The sequence below is a fragment of the Phascolarctos cinereus genome, unplaced genomic scaffold (assembly GCF_003287225.1).
Source record: "Phascolarctos cinereus isolate Bilbo 61053 unplaced genomic scaffold, phaCin_HiC Scaffold_5;HRSCAF=322, whole genome shotgun sequence".
NCBI classification, from domain to species: domain Eukaryota; kingdom Metazoa; phylum Chordata; class Mammalia; order Diprotodontia; family Phascolarctidae; genus Phascolarctos; species Phascolarctos cinereus.
Window position 1 is genome coordinate 392,038,021 of NW_027555958.1, and position 19,846 is coordinate 392,057,866.

A 19,846-nucleotide genomic window follows, 5' to 3' on the forward strand; every position below is an offset into this window, starting at 1 on the left:
GACTCACACATACATTTAAACTCAAGTATGACTAGTGATTAAGATTAATGAAACCAAGTCTGGAGCCATAATTAGTATTTTACATATATTCTTCTCTGAGGTAAGGCTTTTTTTAAAGGTTTATTTATATTTCAATAAAACTTGACAAAGTATCACCTATTTATGACTTTTAAAAGACATCTAAGGAGTTGTGATGTTATTTAAAGATTGATCACCATTAAAAGATATAGAAGTACCAGTTACAGAAATAATTGTTGAAGTTCTGCCTTTAATCAAAAAGTAATATCACTTTTGGTAAATATGATCACTAAAGGACCTTTAACACTGATTAGCACTAATATCACTTATATGTTGTATTATCATCAAACAATACTGCTTGCCTTCCTTATCAGATATAATTTGTGATGTAATGAAGAGAACACTGGATTTGAACTCAGCAGATCTAAGTTTAAGTCCCAATTCTGATTCTTACTGGCTGTGCAAACTCAGGCAAACAACCTCACCTCCTTGAACCTCAGTTTTCTCATCTATAAAGCCAAGATAATAGCTGCAACACCTACCTCATACAAGTGTAATAAGGATCCAATTTATGACATACATAAGTTTTCTCCCGGTAGAATGAACTCCTTGACAGATATTGTTTCATTTTTATTTTTATAACCGCAGCATCTATTACAGTGCCTTGTTTATTTAAATTTAAATAATTGTTTAGTTGTTAAAAGATCCAGGTAAAGTATATTGTAAGATTTTACAAAGCTTAAAAGCACTATATAAATTTCAGCTAATTAAGTAGAAATAAAGAAATAATTGTTTTCAACAAAGAAAAATGGTGGCATGTAGACTAAACACATCTGATAGGCGGCTACAAAACAGAAGAGCAAAGTTAGTTTATCTATAAAAGAATGGAACTAGAAACCTCAGTTTCATGAGCATCCAGTTTTAACCAAACGTACAATGAATCCCAGGTTAAAAGGATGATACCAGAGTACAAAATCACTACATGTAATTACTAAAATTTTAAAAGATTACCTTTCCTGTGCTTTGCAGAATAGTAGTTCTTGTCCTCCATACCCTCTCTCGACTCACAATATCTCTGGTCACATCTACCTCAGCATCAACAAAACTTCTTTGTTTAAGTGCAGTTATGTCATCATCTAGATCAGTCTTGATAGTAGACCTTTTCTTGGCCATAATTTTAGCTTTGATTGCAGCAATTTTTTCCACAGACATAGCCTCAGATAAGGACCTAAAGACAGAAACATTGATTTTATTTTTCATCAAAAAAAAAAAAATAAAACACCTATGATAAATTATGGTAACATTTTTTTATATTTAGAAGTTCTTCCCTAAAGAGACAGCAAACATAAACAGCAGAAATTAAAATTCTTCTTAGACTCTTCCTTCAACAATTCAACAGGTATTTATTAAGTGTCCCCCAAGTGATAGGCACTATGCCAGACAATTAGAATATAAAGACAAACAAGAACAATCTCTGCCCTCATGGAGGACATGCTACTGGGATACAGAACATATTCACAGATAAGTTATTAAAATGTATATAAACAAAATAAATAGTTATTTCAGGAAGGGACACAACAACAAAAACTGGGGATTCAGGAAAGGCTTCTTGCATGAAGCAGTACTTGAGCTGAACTCTCCAAGTGGCTTCAGTGCAAAAACATTGCATCCCAGGGATGAGTGCCATACTATCCAAAGAAGAAATGTTGTGTACCACAAACAACTGAAAGTAGGCCAGTTGATTTCGAACATAGAGTACATCTAAGAGAGAAATACTGGAAAAATAGAAGACAAACAAAAGGCCCAAGACAGACCCGGGAATATGCCCACACGTAGGGGACAGGATATGAAAGATGAACTTGAATAGGAGTCTAGAAATGAGTAGTCAGACTGGAAGAAGAACTTGTATCAAAAAAAGCTTGGGAAGTGAGAGTACCTAGAAGAGAGTGGTTAATGTCAAATGCTACAGAGGTCAAGAAGGATAAGAATTAAGGAAAAAGTCATTTGATTTAATTAAAAATCACTGGTGACTTTGGAGAGTTTCAATTTAGTAGTGCAACTGGAAGTCAGACTGGAAGGAATTGAAAAGTGAGTAAGAGGTGAGGAAAGGGGAGCAACAAGCATAGACAGATTTTTTACAAATCTGGACGTGAAAGGGAGGCAAGACATAGGACAATAACTTGAGAATACAGTAAAATCAAGTGAAGATTTTGAAAGATCAGGATGTTTTTGGGTAGAAAGGGGGGACAAAGAGGATAAGCAGAGACTAAAAATGATGACAAGAAAGGGTATGATAGGTTCATACATCTCTCTCTCTCCCCTCTGCTCCTCAATATTTGTATATAGGTCCCCCCCTCCACCTCTCCCCGACTGAGAGCAAAGTCTAGTTCATACTTATTTTTCTATCAAAAAAAGCCTAGCACAACACCTCACACAGAGTAGGCACTTAACGAATATTTAATGAAGCAAACATATTTTGGTCCAATCTGAAAGGTGTTTACAAATAAGGACTACATAATGAAATAGTCTATCAATAACTCCTTAGAAAGAAATGCGGGATATTACTAGTAAACTCAGCATACAATTCAACTTTTTTTTTTTTTATAAAAACATATGCTCACTAAGTCCAGATACCTATGTTAAATGGCATATTTTCTGGAAAAAAAAACACTAATTAATCTCATCCCATCTCTGGGAACAATAAAGTTCCACTTCTGAAAAGAAATATATATTTTTTAAAAGCCTGATTTTCCTAAAAGTTTACTTCAAAGTTCCAAACTATGATATAAAGTAATTCTTCACAAAGAATTTTTAGGAACTTGTGAATTTCATGGGTTAGCAGAGTAAAATGAACTGCTATAATGTTTTAGGACTGTTATTTTGACACTGCTTACAAAACAAGTGTTCTGCAATACAAAACATAAAAATCTGCTGATTCTCAATGTATAAGATTTATACAATGGCAACTTGGGGTTATTTGGCTGAAACAAAGATCTTAGACTCAATGAAATTCTGTTTTCATGAGATGTAAGAATTCATTGGATATTTTTATCTGAAAGACACTGGCAGAGAAATCTCCTGAGTCTGAAACCTAACGTACTTGGGACACCTTAAGGAGTCTTTCACTTATTCATATGTACAAACTCAGCTCAGTACACAGCAGATGAATGACTGGCTTTGGACTATACTTTATAATCTTTTCCCTCTAGGAAAAGATATACAATTGCACAGCTTAAAAACAACATTTTTCTTACTTTTCCTAAAACAAAATTTCAATATCTAATCAATTTTTTTACATGTGAGAGAGACATTAGAGACACTCTTAACAAAGACACAAATAAAACAACATAGGTTACAAATATGGTAGCATTAGAAAATGAAAAGTGAACTTTCCTGGTCAAAGTACATTACTTATACTTCATGATTTTTATAAAAGATATATCTGTGCAGCTTTTAAACAATTTTAAATCCATGAGGCATGGATAACTAATTTTAATAGACTTAGCTCTTCTCAGCAATGCAAAGATCTAAGACAACTCCAAAAGACTCATGATGGAAAATGCTATCCACATCCAGAAAAAGAATCATGGAGTCTGAATGCAGATCAGAGCATACTATTTGCCCTTTTCTTTTGTTCGTTTCTTCTTTCTCATGGTTCCTCCAATTGGTTCTAATTCTTTTTTACAACATGACTAATGTGAAAATATGTTTAATTTGGAATACATATGTACAGCCTACATCAGACTGCACAATGTCTTGGGGAGGGAGGAGGAAAAAATTGATAACTCAAAATTTTATGGAAGTGAATGTTGAAAATAAAAAAAAAATTTTTAAAGCATAAGGCATAAAGCAAAATGTTTATTTGTGCATGGATTAAATAACTGATTCAAGACACATGTAAGAGAAAAAAGTAAAAAACAGAAATTATCTGCCCAGTCCTCCTAGAAATACGGAAGATTTTAAGTTTAAGGTAATATTTTAGAGCAGTGGTTCTCAAAGTGTGGCCTGAAGACCCCCTGAGGGTTCCTTTAAACAAGGTCAAAACTATTTTCATGATAATAATATCAGAACAACCAAAACATATAGCAACAGACTAAATTCAGAAGCAGGTAAGGATTGAACAGTCTTCTGTTAAGCCAGATAAGAGATCTGCAAAAATATTTAAAACAATGCCATTCTTCTCACTAATTTTTTTGTTTTAGAAAAACTATATTTCATTTAAAAAGTTGATGTTAACATGTAATGAATTTCTTGTTATTTTTAAATAAATTAACATTTTAAAAATTTCTAATACAGTAGATATCAATACATATAACCCATATAAATAAAAAGTTTGTGGGGGCTCACAATAATTTTTAGGAATATAAAGGGGATTAACTGAAAACTGAAGAGACACACATCAATTAGAGAATAGCTGAATAAGCTGTAGTATATGACTGTGATGGAATACTACTGTGCTATAAGAAATGACAAGTAGGATATGGTTTCAGGAAAACCTGCGAAGACATAGGAAGTGATACAAAGTGAAGTGAGCAAAGCCAGGAAAACACTGTACATGGTAATATTATACGATAATTAACTGCAAATAATTTAGCGATTCTCAGTAATACTATAGAATTCCAAAGGACTCATGACGAAAAATGCTATCTACTTCCAGAAATGGAGTTTTAAATAGAGACTGAAACACATTTTTTAAAACTTTTTTTTTCTTTTTTTGGGGGGGGTGGGGTGGGGAGGGAGAGTCTGTTCTTTTTTGCAACATGGCTAATATGGAAATATGTTTTACATGACTGCACATGTATAATCTATATCAAATTACTTGCCTTCTCAAGAAGGGAAGGAGAGGGAAGGAAGGAATTTGGAACTCAAAAATTATTTTTAAAAAAGTGTTAAAAATTGTTTTTACATATAATTGAGAAAAAATAAAATAAAAACATCCTTCCAAAAAAAAATGTAAAGGCACCCTAGGACCAAAAGCTTTGATGCTTTGGAGGAATAGAAGGGTCAGTCTGATCTTTCCTACACCAAACCTAGAAGGGTAATTTCCATGGTGAGGTATGTTTAGTGTCATTATGCACACCCCTCACTATTGCTACTGTTACCTCAACACTCTCAGGTAAATGTCAACACTCCTTCCCTAGCAACTGCCTTAAAAATTCCCCAAAGAAAGCAATCCTTCTTCTTCACCACAGTCAACGCATTACACAATACACTACAACAAAGGTGTCCAAGTCACAGCCTAACAATGCTTCTGAGTGTGGCCTGAAACAAATTAAAATGTAATTGAGATATATTTAACAGTAAAAATACAATAAAACATTGATAATATTGCATTTTAAAACTAAGTCAGTATGTGACCCCCAGGGATCCTTACATATAGTTTAGTGGCTCCAATTTCCTTTTGAGTTTGACACAATTGGATTACAAGAGGTGTTTTTTTTTTAATTTGCCTGCTATAATTTTCCTTCTCTGATTAAATCTAAGAGTACCTCAACACTAGGAAGGCTCTCTATGAGACCTCGTCCTTAAAGGAATTATTATCTAGTTGGAACAGTGATCTACACACAAAAATAACTTAGGTAACAATTACAAGGCAGTTTGTGGTTTAAATTCAAAATGAAGTCTTGGGAGTTCTGAAGAGGTAAAGATGTACATGTGGGATAAAATAGTCAAGGAAATCATCTTCAGGAAGCACATGTATTAGGGACTTCAGTTTATCTAATACAATGGACCCAGCAGCCCACCACTTGTTCTACTAGGCAAGTATACATGGAAGCCAAAAATACAGGCAATTTATTAATAGTAAAGTCAAACTAAATGTTAAACTACCTACACAAAAGTGGAGCTATCCACATATACACTCCTGAGTATTAAAAGGTCAATCTAAATTGAGGAAATTCCTTACCTAATCTGCTCTGTCTGTACAATCCCTTCTTTGTGACCCTCCAAGCGAGCAGCCAATCGCTCCTTATCAAGACGCACACACTCTTCATCCTAGTAACATTAAAAGCTGATTAGTTATGAAGCAAAACTTTTATTTCATTCTTAATATAAAATGCCTATGCTGAATATTATATTTTTTAGTCTCCATTAGGGTCTCCAGTAATTACTAAGTTGGGTAACTATCACTTGGCAACATTGCATAGTGCAAAATATAAATGATCACAAATACATACTGGACTTGCTAAAAGATCATAAGCAAAATATACCTGTAATAAAATAAGGAATTAAGATAAATCTGTAGTTACCATGGAACACATATACATTCTACCAATTAAAGTCTTAGATAGGAGGTAGACTTTAAGGTTCATACAAATTTTACTCTTTCACTAAAGAAATATATCAATGTAATGACTATATATTTAACAAGCCATTAAGTTTTTTTTTTCCAAATGAAATAACAGATGCTGTACTTCCTGGTGATACCAAAAATTTAGCCATCAAAATATTTTTGCCTCTTTTCAATCTGAAATTATGTTATGTTGTTACAGATCAGATTTAGCACAGTGACTTTTATTCATTCAGCTAATGACACTGATATTTTTAAAAGCACAAGCTATATAAAACTTTAAAAAAATACAACAGAATATTCTTGAACCATAAGCAGCTAGGAATTCAGAAAAAGCCTGGGATAATTTGTATCAACTGATTCAGGACAAGGAAAGTAAAACTTAAAGAAAAAATATACATAATGACTACAATAATGTAAATGGAAAGAATAAAATTAAATTGAACTGTGTAATTTAAATGATCAAGCTTTAGAGCAAAGAAGAGATGAGGAAATGTACTTTTCTACTTTCATGAGGGAAGGAAGGTCTAACGTAGAATGTTGAATATGTCAAAAATGATCAACTTGTTAACAGATTCTGCTTAACTATGTTATTTTTCTTTCTTTCCTACAAGAAAAGGCTCACAGAAAGAAAATACAGTACATTTGGAAATGACTGTGATGTAAAAACAAAAAAGATATCAATACAACTTTTAAAAAATACAGGTCTGTTATGCTTAGAATATGATGGCAGGATTTCTTATGCTACATGATTAGAACCAAGACAATAAAATGTTACATCATAAAATCTGTGCAAATGCAGAGCAGACTAAAAAGATATTAAAGAATGATGGAATTATTAGTAATAAGATAAGCCTTTAGTCTTGTTGCTGCCAGAGCATGAGAGATAACTAATTAAATATTAAATACTTGGTATAGAAAGAGCTATGAGTTTAGCCAGAAGACTTTGGTTCAAATATTTAAATGATCAAATATTTGATTCAAATATCAAATACTCAAATTATTGCCTCATCATAACCTCTCAGTCTTCAGTTTCTTCATCTGTAAAATGAGTTGATGGGACTAAAAAACTACTAAGGTTCCTTAAATCTTTAAAATTTTAAAAGCAGTCCAATAAATGGAATATAATGGATTTGGAATCAGAAAACCCAATTTCAAATCCTAGCCCTATTACTTACTACCAATATGGTTTTGACCAAGTCACATAAACTCTTTGGTCCTCCGTTTCCTCATCTATAAAATCGAAGGAACTGGGACTAGATGACCTCTAAGGTTCTTTCTAACTCTAAATCTGTATTCCTATACTTTGGGGAAGATGCAAAACATATTTCTAAAATAGGGGCAGCTAGGTGGCACAGTGGATACAACACCGGCCCTGGAGTCAGGAGGACCTGAGTTCAAATACGGCCTCAGACCAAACACTTGACACTTACTAGCTGTGTGACCCTGGGCAAGTCACTTAACCCCAACTGCCTAAAAACAAAAAACAAAAAAACCCCACACTTTTTTTTAAAAGCACCTACTTTCTCCATGTTTAGCTTATTAATAACTTGTACAAAGTTCCATCCCGTTTACTGAATGTAAGAAAAAGGAAAGCAAAAATAGGGAACACTGGGAGAACTGAGGGCAAAATGTATTTCCATAGTTTAAGCAAATAATTCTCCATCTATATCAGTGGTAGACCACTTAAGCCAAAAAGATAGAACAACTTTTGGCTACACTTTTTTTCTCAGTAAAAGAACAACTCTGTGAAATGTTTTCATATTAACTACTGAGTTATTCTCCAAACTATAAAATAAGACTTCAAATTTTAGAAGAGGTATGATATCTTTTCGTCCTTTTCATAAAAGTAAACTATTATAAAATCTATCCCCTCAACATGACATGTCCACTATTCATTTTTATAATTCTTTATTAAAACCCCACACTATTACTCTTTGTGCTTTCTATCACGGAAGAAAAGGAAAGAATAAACATTTACCAAGCACTTATTATGTGCCAGGCACTGGGCTAAAGCACCTTACAAATCTCAAATGTGTGATCCTCACAACAATCCTAGGAGGTAGGTACTATTATGATCTCCATTTTAGAGCTCAGGAAACTGAGGCAGACAAAGGTTAACTTACTTGCCCAGGGTCACACAGCTACTAAGTGTCTAGGCCAGATCTGAACTAAAATCTTCCGGACTCTAGGCCCAGCACTGCACTGTCTAGCTGCCTTCAAATAATATACATTCTTAAAACAGCTAACATGCAGGACAAAAGCATTAGAATTCAAAAACATCTTGAAAGGCTTACACACCAAGAGAAATCTAATATTATAAAACTGAATTACAATAAACATATCATACATAAGTTCAAAAAGTCAATTACACAAATACCAGATGGGGAGTCATAGCTAGTTCCCCATTCATGTGAAAAAGAACTTGGAAGTTTAATGAACTACAAGCTTAATATGAATTAATGGTATAAAATGGAAGCCATTAAGCTCTAAAGGCTGACACTAGAAGGCACCAAGAGTAAGATAGGTGGAGTATTCTGGTAGTACCCTACCCCAGTCAAACAGTAATTGTAGTACTATGCCTATTTCAGGACACTTTTTTCAAAGAACATTCACAAAATAGAGTATCTCTGGAGGAAGGTCAACAGGATGTTGAGACAACCAGAAAGAGTACCATGTACGGATGAGTTGACGGGAACTGGGGATATCTGGCCTGGAGAAAATACTTAGGGAGATAAAAATTATAGCTTCAAATATTTAAAGGGTTGTCATGCAGAAGTATAGAATTATCTTTGTTCTGCTGGGTCCAAAAGACAGAACTAGAAGCAATAAATCTAAGTTTAAATGAAGATTTAAGTTCAACAAATCAAAATACATCCAAGTCATCAGAGCTGTTCATGACTGGTACAGGTTGCCTTCACAGGAAATAAGGTAGAGATCTTCCAGGTTGGCCTAGAAGAACATTTCATGAAAGGATGTTTTGCTCTTTGATTACTTGATTGGATTAGATGACCTCTGGGAGATTCTTTCCAACTCTAAGATTCAATGACTATGTATCATTCTAAATTACCTGACTTTTAGGTATCATATTCTTTGACTATCAAATTAACATTTAAGAAGTTAGAATTCAAGAAATTTAAGAATCTTAAACTAAAATTAAGTTTTTAGTCAAAGCAGTGGATTATAAAAAAAAAATGACAGAGGAACACTTGAAACTGTCACACTGCAGGGTAACTCTAATATTTATTATTCTACACAGTAGCAAGTAGCCAGAAGAGGAAAAGAGAAAGTTCTTTTTGTATCCTAATCAAAGAGAGAAGAGAAATCTCTAATCTTAAGTTCCTCTAAGAAATAAAAAAAAAGAGAGCAGTGGTTGGGTTGAACAAACTCTAAAGAACCAAAAGGATGAGTTAGTGGGAAAAGGAAATAGTTATGAAAGATCAAAACTAATTCCATTTACATATCAGTTGGTTGATTGGTGATTGTCCTTGGTTCTCGAAGAGGACCAAAATGATATGACTAGGCTAGAGTCAAGTTTCAATGTGCCAGATTGGTTAATCAGACCAATATGAGCATGGAATGTTTGGCCACAGGTTGGGAACAAATAGTCTGTGTGAACCTTTGCGGTAGATTCTCTAAAACTGCACATCTTACATTTTTTTTTGAGCTGTTTCAATTCTGCTTTGCTCATAAAGCGCAGCACTTTCCCTGATGTGGGCACGCCATGCTGAGGGGTCCCATGCCAGTTTCTCTCTCACATGTCACAAGATCAGTTCCAAAGTTCCCAACAGAGACCTTGAGAGTGTCCTTGTACCACTTCTTCTGACCACTATGTGAACACTTGCCTTGTATTAGTTCTCCATAAAATAGTCTTTTTGGCAACATACATTTTGTATTCAAACAATATGGCCAGCCTATGGGAATTATGCCACCTGAAGCAGAGTTGAACGCTTGGCAGTTTAGTTTAAGAAAAGACCTCAGTGTCTGGTATCTAATCCTGCCAGGTGATCTTCAGAATCTTCCTAAGTCGATTCAAATGGAAGTGATTTAGTTTTCTGGCATGGCACCACTGGTACACTGTCCAGGTTTCACAGGCATACAACAACGAGGTCAGCACAATGGCTCTGCAGACCTTCAGTTTGGTAGTCAGTCTAATATCTCTTCCTTCCCACACTTTCCTTCGGAGCCTCTCACACACTGAGCTAGCTCTGGCAATGTGTATGTCAACCTCATTATCAATGTGTATATCTCTGGAAAGTACACTACCAAGGTAAGTAAACTTATCCATGGCATTCAAAACTTCTCCATTTGCTGTAACCAATGATTCCATATATAGATGGTGTGGTGGTGGCTGATGGAGCACCTGTGTTTTCTTGGTGTTAATTGTTAGGCCAAAATTAGTACACGCAGTAGAGAACTGAACCATACTTTGTTGCATCTCAGCTTCAGAGGCTGCACTGAGTGCACAATCATCTGCAAACAAAAAATCATGTACCAAGATACCCTCCATTTTGGTCTTGGCTTGTAGCCTTTTCAAATTGAAGAATTTGCCATCAGAGAAAGTTGAGCCAACACACAACTGGCAACAGTGAAGCAGAAAAGAAGTGGACAGCTTTCAGAGATTTGGTGTATAGCACTGCATTTGCTCATCTGGGTCAGAACACTCGCAAACATCAAGACTGGTTTGATGAAAATGATGAGGAAATTCAGAAGCTACTAAATGAAAAACAAGAACTCCACAGGGTTTACGAGCAGGATAGTTCATCCATCTCTAAGAAGGCAGCATTTAGATGAGCAGGTGGACTTCAGAAAAACTGGGAAAGACTCGTATAGACTGATGCTGAGTGAAATGAGCAAAACCAGGAGAACGTTGTACATGGTAACAGCCACATTGTGTGCGTGCTATGACTAACATTGATAAACTAAGCCCTTCTCAGCAATGCAAGGATCTAAGACATCTCCAAAGGTCTCATGATGGAAAATGCTATCCACATCCAAAGAAAGAACTATGGAGTTTGAATGCAGATCAAAACATACTATTTGCTCTTTTTTTTTCTTCTGTTTTGTTTTGTTTCCTCTTTCTGGTGGTTCCTCCTATTGGTTTCTAATTCTTCCTTACATCATCACTAATATGAAAATATGTTTAATAGGAATGTATATGTATAGCCTATATCAGATTGTGTGCCATCTTGGGGAAGGAGTGGGAGAAAAATTTTAAACTCAAAAACTTATGGAAGTGATTGCTGATAAATCAAAAGAAATTTAAAAAGAAAAAAAAAAGGAGGCAGGATTTAATTCCATCAAAAGTAAGGTACAAGTGGGCACCTAGGTGGTGCAGTGGATAGGGCACCAGTCCTGCAGTCAGGAGGACCTGAGTTCAAATTGGGCCACAGACCAAACACTTGACACTTATTAGCTGTGTGACCCTGGCAAGTCACTTCACCCCAATTGAAGAAGAAGAAGAAGAAGAAGAAGAAGAAGAAGAAGAAGAAGAAGAAGTAGAAGAAGAAGCAGAAGAAGCAGAAGTAAGGTACAAGCAAAGCTTAAGAGAGATGCAGCATTCTTGGCTCAGTAAGAAAGCAGATAAAATTCAGTTTTATGCTGACAGTAACAATCCAAAGCACTTTTATGATACCCTGAGGGTTACTTACAAATCAAAGACCTATGGTGCATCTCAACTACCCACTGCTAATGGAGCCACATTGATTAGTGCTAAGAACATGATCCTAGAGAGATGGGCTGAACACTTCCATAGCGTTCTCAAGAGACCATCATCAATCAATGCTGAGGCCACTGAGGTTTACCTCAGGATGAAGTCAATCCCTCCCTAGCTGAAGTTTCAACTGAAGAAGAGGTTCTGAATGTCATTAAGCTCCTTTCATGTGGCAAAGCACCTGGTGTTGATTCTATTCCAGCTGAGATTTACAAGGCAGAGGGTCCATTGTGCATACAAAAGCTGAATGAAATTTTCTAGGTTATATGGAAAGAGGAGGTTATTCCCCAGGAGTTAAAGGATGCCTCCATTGTCCATGTCTATAAAGGTAAAGGAAATAGATTATCCTGTGACAATCACATGGGAGGGGAAGGGGGGAATCTCTCTCTTAAGTCAGTGCTGGCAAGTTTCTTGCCAGAGTCCTCCTTAATAGGCTGATTCTTCACCTGGAAGGTAGTCATCTACCCGAGAGCCAGTGTGGCTTCAGAGACGGCCAAGTAATGGTCAATATGGTGTTTGCTGCTGACAACTCCAGGAGAAATGCCAGGAACAGAACGGAGGTCTGTACAATGTTTGCAGATCTGATCAAGGGCTTTGATACTGCCATTCATGAGAGCTTACGGAAAATCACGTCAAAATACGGTTGCCTGGTGAAGTTCATCAGGATTGTATGTCAATTTCTTGATGGCATGCTTGCCTGGGTTATGGATAATGGACAATGCTCTTATGCCTTTCCAGTCACCAATGGAGTAAAACAAGGCTGTATGCTTGCTCCAATGCTTTTTATCATGATGTTTACAGCCATGCTGTCAAATGCTTTCAATGAGGATGAACAGAGAATCAAGGTTACCTACCACACTGATGATAAATTCTACACATCAGTAAAAACCAGGGTTACCTATTATTTTTAAGATTTCTAATGTTTTACATGTTTAAAAAAAAGTTTTCACATGCCACTGGGAAATAATACAGGAAATGGGGTACAGAAGTCTATGCTCTACAGGAAAATAGAAGGGGAAGGGGATAAGAGAAGGGAGGAGAGACAGAAGAGAGGGCAGACTAGGGGAAGGGGTATTCAGAATGTATGCCATCTTGGGGTGGTGGAGGGGCAAGATGGGGTGAAAATTTGGAACTCAAAATCTTGTGGCAGTAAATGTTGAAAACTAAAAATAAATAAATTTATATAAAAAAACCCAAACAAACAAACAAAAAAACCCCAAAGAGTTGGACACTACTGAAAGGACTGAACAATAACAACAACCACAATTTGTTTGTTTATTCCGAAACCAATGTGTATCTACTTTGTTTACAATTTCTTGTTTTCGAAAATTCTTATATTACTCTGAATTTCTCTATATATAACTTCTGTTTAAGCCTTTATAAAGACTTAGAGAAATTTTTCTTTTAAATATCAGTTTTTCACGGAGATTGGTGAAAAAAAAAGATTTCTAATGTTTTATTCTTCCCCTTAGTTTTGTACTATTTAAATTCAGGCTCTATCAATTAATAGGCAATCTTGGACAAGTCACTAAATCACATAACCTCTCTAGGTCTAAAATAAGGTGGCTGAACTAGATGACCTACAAGGTCCTTCCCTGCTATATATCCAAAGATTTGATTTTAAATCCCAGCTTCCCTTTCCCTACAGCTACTAAAGTAATTTAGTAAAACAACCAAACAACCTTCAGAAAAACCTAAAAAAATTATTGTGCATTCATTTCATAAACAATGGGATTGGAAAGGAATTAGAAAGGTTGATTCGTTTCCCCAAGAGGATTTGAGTAAAAAGTTATTCCAGAAAGAAAAAAAGAAGAGGGAAGGATAATAAAAGAGCAGTCGGTCCAAGCCTAAAGGCTCCTCAAAGGAAATAAAACATTCCAGAGGTAAAAAGAATGTGTCAAATGCAAGATTCTCTATTAACATTCAAGTGCCTCTTAAAAGAATGTAAAACCACAGGTAAACCTGAACAAAGTAAGTCTGGTACCTAAAAATGGAATTAATTGTCAAAGGAGATAGCAAATTTCCCCATCACTCTAAGTACCCAAGTAGAGGTTAGAAGAGCATCAAGTTTAGGATACCATAAAAGGGATCCATGCATCCAGTAAGGTTTAAACTAGATGACCCTATGCTTGGCCTTGAGCTATTCATAAAATCTGTAGATGACACAAATCTAAGATGGATAACTAACATGTTGGATAACTGTCAGGATCCAAGAAGAATTTCTGAAAGGACATATCACTGGGACAGAGAGAAAAAGATAAAATTTTATGGATAAATGGTGTTCAGTTCCAGGCATTACATTTGAGGAACATAGTAAGCTGGAGAACTTCAAAAGGAAGGTAACCACAATAAAAGTGCCAAGCCTTGAGACAGTGTCATATTTGAATTATGCTTAAGAAATTAGGGATGTTTAGTCCAAAGAGAAAACTGAGGTGATATACAATAACTGTCTTCAATAAATCAAGGCATATCACATACCTTCTAATCTCATAGAAGAGATTAGATTTGTTCATGTTGATCCCAAAGGAAGTAGGAACAATGCTACATTTATTGCTATTCAATCTCATCACATTAGATTTGTCTCCATGTCTTTAGCTGGTTTAGATCTTTGTGAATCCTGATTTCATCATCCAGTGTGTTAGCCATCAATCTTAGAACCAATAAGCATGCCAAGCACAAATCTCTGGGGAACTTCAGCTCCAAGCTGGTATGTGGATGGGACACTACAAGTCTTTTAATCCAACGCACACCTGAACAAAAAAAACGCCCTCTTTAGAATGACCAACAAATAGTCATTCAGCCTGTCCTTAAAGACTCCAGTAAAAGGGAATCTACTGCCATATGGGGAAGCCTGATTTATTTCTGGATAATTATCATAATTCCCCTTACGTCAAACCTAAATTTCCTCTTGGCAAGGCAGCACAATATAGTATCATAATAATAACACCAGACCAAGAGTCAGAAGACAAAGGTTCTAGTCTGTATCCTACCACTATTTTGTAGAAAGGGGCAATACAAAACTATGTTAAGCCTGTTTCTTCATCTATTAGAAAAGATCCTTGCCCTACCTACCTCACTAGGATACTGTGATGATGTTTGTGAAAGCCATTTGGGAACTATAAAGATCTAATTATTATAACTTGATCTTTCTGGGTAGCCGCATTGGAAAAAAAGTAACAGAAATTTTTAACACCATTCATATCCTCTGGCCAGATATGTCTAGTTTGGGGAATATACTTCAAAGAAACAACCAATACAGAAAAAATAATAACAACATGTACAAAGATATTCAAGACAGAACTACATATACAATGAAAAACTGAAAACAAACTAAATGATCAAGGACAAATACCCAAAGTGATAGATTTGTAGTCAAGAGACTTAGGACTAAAACTAATTAAATGGCTGGACCCAAATGGTAGTTTGGGTTTAATATGGACTAAGTCTCAGAAAAGTGCCCTACGAATCTATGCTATTTAACAGAGAGGTGAAAGGGACCTCAGTAGTCAAGACAACCCAATCCTCCTTATTTTATAGATGAGGAAACTGAAACCTAAAGAGCTTAGATGACTTACCTTGGGTCAAATATGTAGCATGTGGCAAAACCAGGATCCCAACATTTTTTATCCATGTCTTAGATAAAAGCATACATGTCATGCCTCTTAAAATTACAAAGAATACAAAACTAGGAGGAATTGCTAACACAGTGAATGATCGAGTCAGGGTCCAAAAGGATTTTGGCAGTCTATAACTTTAGGCTAAATCTAATAAGATGAAACTTAATAGAGCTGAAAGAATATAATAGGCTGTCATAGGGAACAGTAGGCTATATCTTGCTAGAGGTCTTCAGGCAATGTCTGAAAAGGGGATTATAAAGAGAATTCCTGAACTAGATAGCAAGTCCCTTAACCTCTCAGTGTTTCAAGTTCTCTCTCTTAAGGACACTTGTATTAGGTATCCCTCAGTGCCAATGTGAATAAAGCACTTCACAAACCTTAAAACACTAATGTGAGTTCTCACTAACATTAGTATGGCATATTAATATGAAGCAATATACATATATGAAGTACACATATGAAAATGACAAGTGTGTGGAACATACTGATATATGAAATACATATGTATACAGTAGCCTTAAGTTTAGAAAAATACAAACTAATAATACGCAGAATATAGTCATGTAAAAATGTAAATAAGGCTTAATACCCAGAGTTTTTATAATTCACAAAAAATTAAAATACAAACATAACCAATTTGTTGTAACAATAAATCACATTTTATAATCATTACCTCAATTCGTGGTTTCTTTGCCTCTGCTAATATTTCATCTGCTGCTCTTTTTACTTTAAGAAAAAAAAAGGATAATTTTAAGTACACAGCTTCCAAATGAACTAGAATTTAATGTGAATGTAATAATATTTGAGACATACCTTGCGTGGATCGTTGAAGGCCTATTTCAAGGGGTGCACTTCTGTCGATACTTGCAGATGTTGCTAAAGATTCAAAAAGACTCATTCAGAAAGTTCAATATTCACAGTTTGCTTTGATATGAGGCTTTTGTTTTCACACTGTTTCATCTGATCTTTAAAAATGACATCCTGATAACTCTGGTGAAAATACCCCAGTCCATCAACCAAAAAAGGTTCACCATCCTGCAGATCTCAATGAAAACCCCTACTTCTCTTAGATTCTCTAGCATTATTTCATTTAAAAGACAGGCAGTTTACAACATCATTGATGCAGAACTAGAGGTGACCTCAGAGGATAACTAGTCCAACCCCTTTATTTTAAAGATGAAGAAACTGAGGTCCAGGAAGTTTAAATCATTTGTATACAGGTAGAGAATTTCCTTTGAGTTCAGATCCAGTACTCTTTTCATTATACCATACTGTCTCCTTTTATAAAAGGTTTATATAAATTCCTTCATTATAAAAGATTCCTGATTACGAATGTTATAAAATTATATGTAATATAAACCTATCTACGAAATATCTAGATTTGGGCATCTATCATATCTAGAAGTTCCATGAAGTCAGAACATGTCATACTTATCGTTGTATTTCTCTCAGAAGCTAATGTTCTAAACAAAGATAGCATCTATTTTTGTTCATTAAACAACTGAAAATTTATCTTAAGAATCTTTAAGACCTTCTGTTTTTTCACCTGACTCGGGTCCATTTTAAGTGTTTTTTAATGTTTCTATATTCATTTTTAAAAGCTCAATTTATATAAGATGGAAAGCTCTTTTAGCAGCAATTTGTTTTTAGGTTTTTGTGACCATTTAATAATTTGTTAAAATAGGTAGGAAAAAAAAATGGTTAAAAAATAAAAAACTCTGATATTACCAAATTGATATGTAGGCTTCTTAACCTAAGGTCTGTGAACTTTTTAAAAGACATACTTTAGTAACACAACTTAATTATTTTCCTTTGTAATTCTAAATATTTTATTTTATGCATTTAATTATATCATTCTGTGAAGGGATTCAAGGGCTTCAAACTACCAAAAGGGTCCGTGACACAAAAAGATTAAGAATTCCTACTCTATAAAATAAGTGGTAGATAATAAAATAGAAGAAAAGAATATTTGCTAGAGGTTTGCAAACTCTGGAAAGAAAATGCTAAAAAGGTTTTAACCTGAGTTGATGCAAAAATTTTCCCTAATGTGAGACCTGGCAATAGAAGAAAATGTTAGACTACAATATTCTTGTTAGCAATGTCTCCACCTCCAAAGGTTCCCAAGGTAGGTGATACCACCCCCTAGGGGAGCTGGAATGATCCAGGGGTGTGGTAGTAGCCTCGAGTGCAATTGGGGGCATTAAATAAAAATAAAGGGGCAGTGGAAGCATAAAGAAGAGAAGAAAATTTTGAAAAACCGTTTATACATATTTCATCTGCTGTGTAACAGAGTTAAAGTCATAGTGATTACATTATTTTCCAAATAAACATGTAAAATGCAATTTATAACCAATCAGTGGTCAAGTCCACTGACACGTCTTAACAAGCAAGTGTTGGCAGGCAAGTGCGTTGTGCATTGTCAGAAAGTCCAGCGTGTAATGGCAGGAATAGGTATGTGTAATAACTTGTTTACAATACATGATGCAACAGTACATCATCAAAATTTCCATGCAGGAAAAGAAACACAAATTTAAATAAATTATTAAATTTAAGATGTGTCATTTTTTTAAAAAAATTCATATTTTTTTGAAATGATGCAAAGGGCGATGCTGAGTAATATTTTTTTTTTCAAGAGAGGGTGGTAGGCCAAATAGGCTTGAGAACCTCTGACTCATAATTTATATGAAAGCTGCTAACGAATAAATTCAACAAACATTCATGAAGTAAACTGCCTATGGTACAAAGTACAAGGCAAATAAATAAGACCACAGATTCTTCCCTCCTAGAGTTCAATGTCTAGTAAGAAAGTAAGACAATTACATAAAAAAACTGTTCCAAACCTTGTAACCAACTACACCCAAACTCTCACAGCCTTTTTTTTCTATCCTGGCTTTCCCGTCTATCCCAAACAGGCTCTGACAACTTTCTGTTCAGTTCTATTCATCCCCCATTCCCATTATGTTCACAGAAACATCTCCAACCAAACTGATCAAACAAATCAATCAGATATGTGTTAAGCCCTTTTAAATATATACCAGGTACAAGGGTTACAAAGTCAAATAATGAAACAATTCCCTCCTTTTAAGCACCTTAAAATAGAAAATTGATGGTATACATGTGGGAGATTGCAAGAGAGCAGGGACCAGGAGCAACAGTGCCTCATAATTCTAAGAGGTGAATCAGCTACATCAGAATGTAGGTAAAATCTACATTAATACAAGCTGATAAAATCAACTGTAATTTCCCTTTCTGTAAGCCAGAAAGTTTTTTATCTAAAGAACAATAGTAGTAATTACTCACACGTTTCGCCATTCAGATATGCAAGTAAATCTTTTCTATCAGGTCTTCTAACCACAGGAATGTTTTCAGTCTAAAGATAAAGTTATAGATTTGACATCAGTAAACAGTACTTTAAAAGTTATGAAATGTGCTCAGTTAAAAACCACATGGCTTCTTGAATTCCACTCAAATATATCTACATATCAAATATCTTTAAATATGATAATTACAGAAAGAAGTCAGTCAAAAGATGCTAATGAATCTAAACTTTTTTTCAGAAATAAATTTTGGCTGAATTCTTTTCAAATACATAGGACATTTAGAAATATTTACTCTTAAAAAGAAACTCTAAGTTATGTATATATAATATTATATATTTATATATTATACATATGCTACATATAACTATAAGTTATATATGACCTTAAGATTTACAAAGCACTTTTTTTCATAACAATTTTGTCAGAATACAGATAATGTAACAGTTTCAGGTATTTAATTACTTCACCAGTCACACAGCTAGTAAGTGTTGGTACTAGGACCTTAAACCAAGTTTTCTGATTTTAAATATTCTTTCCACTTTCCTCAATGCTATCATTTTTACAGTATCTATCCCACTTCAATCTCCAAAACAAATTCTGAACATTCACTATTTTATCATAGATGTCATACTTTACACATCTGAGAAATTGTTTCTTTTGCTCCCCAAACTGAAGACACTCCCTACACAATGAAGATCTTCTTAGCTCATCAGATGCCTTTCCTGCTTCCTCTACTCTCAACTGGTACTTTACAGAATGAAAATTTAGATTGGATTCAGAGCTGAAAGGGTCCTTAGGGTTAGCCTAACCCCCTCATTTTGAAGGGAATGAAACCGAGGCCAGAAAAATGAAATGACTTGCCCCAAGTTACACGTACTAAGTGCCAGTG

General features: G+C 34.8%; 1 protein-coding gene across 1 annotated transcript in view; it reads right to left on the reverse strand.

Moving 5' to 3' along the window:
- The window catches only part of CDC73 (cell division cycle 73), a 145,207-nt gene that overhangs the window by 118,037 nt on the left and 7,324 nt on the right, over positions 1 to 19,846 (reverse strand). The window contains exons 3-7 of the mRNA XM_020984445.2: positions 18,938 to 19,007; positions 16,451 to 16,513; positions 16,311 to 16,363; positions 5,924 to 6,012; positions 1,030 to 1,246 (exon numbers count right to left, since the gene is read on the reverse strand). Of these exons, the coding sequence (XP_020840104.1) occupies positions 1,030 to 1,246; positions 5,924 to 6,012; positions 16,311 to 16,363; positions 16,451 to 16,513; positions 18,938 to 19,007 (492 nt within the window). The remainder of the gene's footprint in view (positions 1 to 1,029; positions 1,247 to 5,923; positions 6,013 to 16,310; positions 16,364 to 16,450; positions 16,514 to 18,937; positions 19,008 to 19,846) is intronic.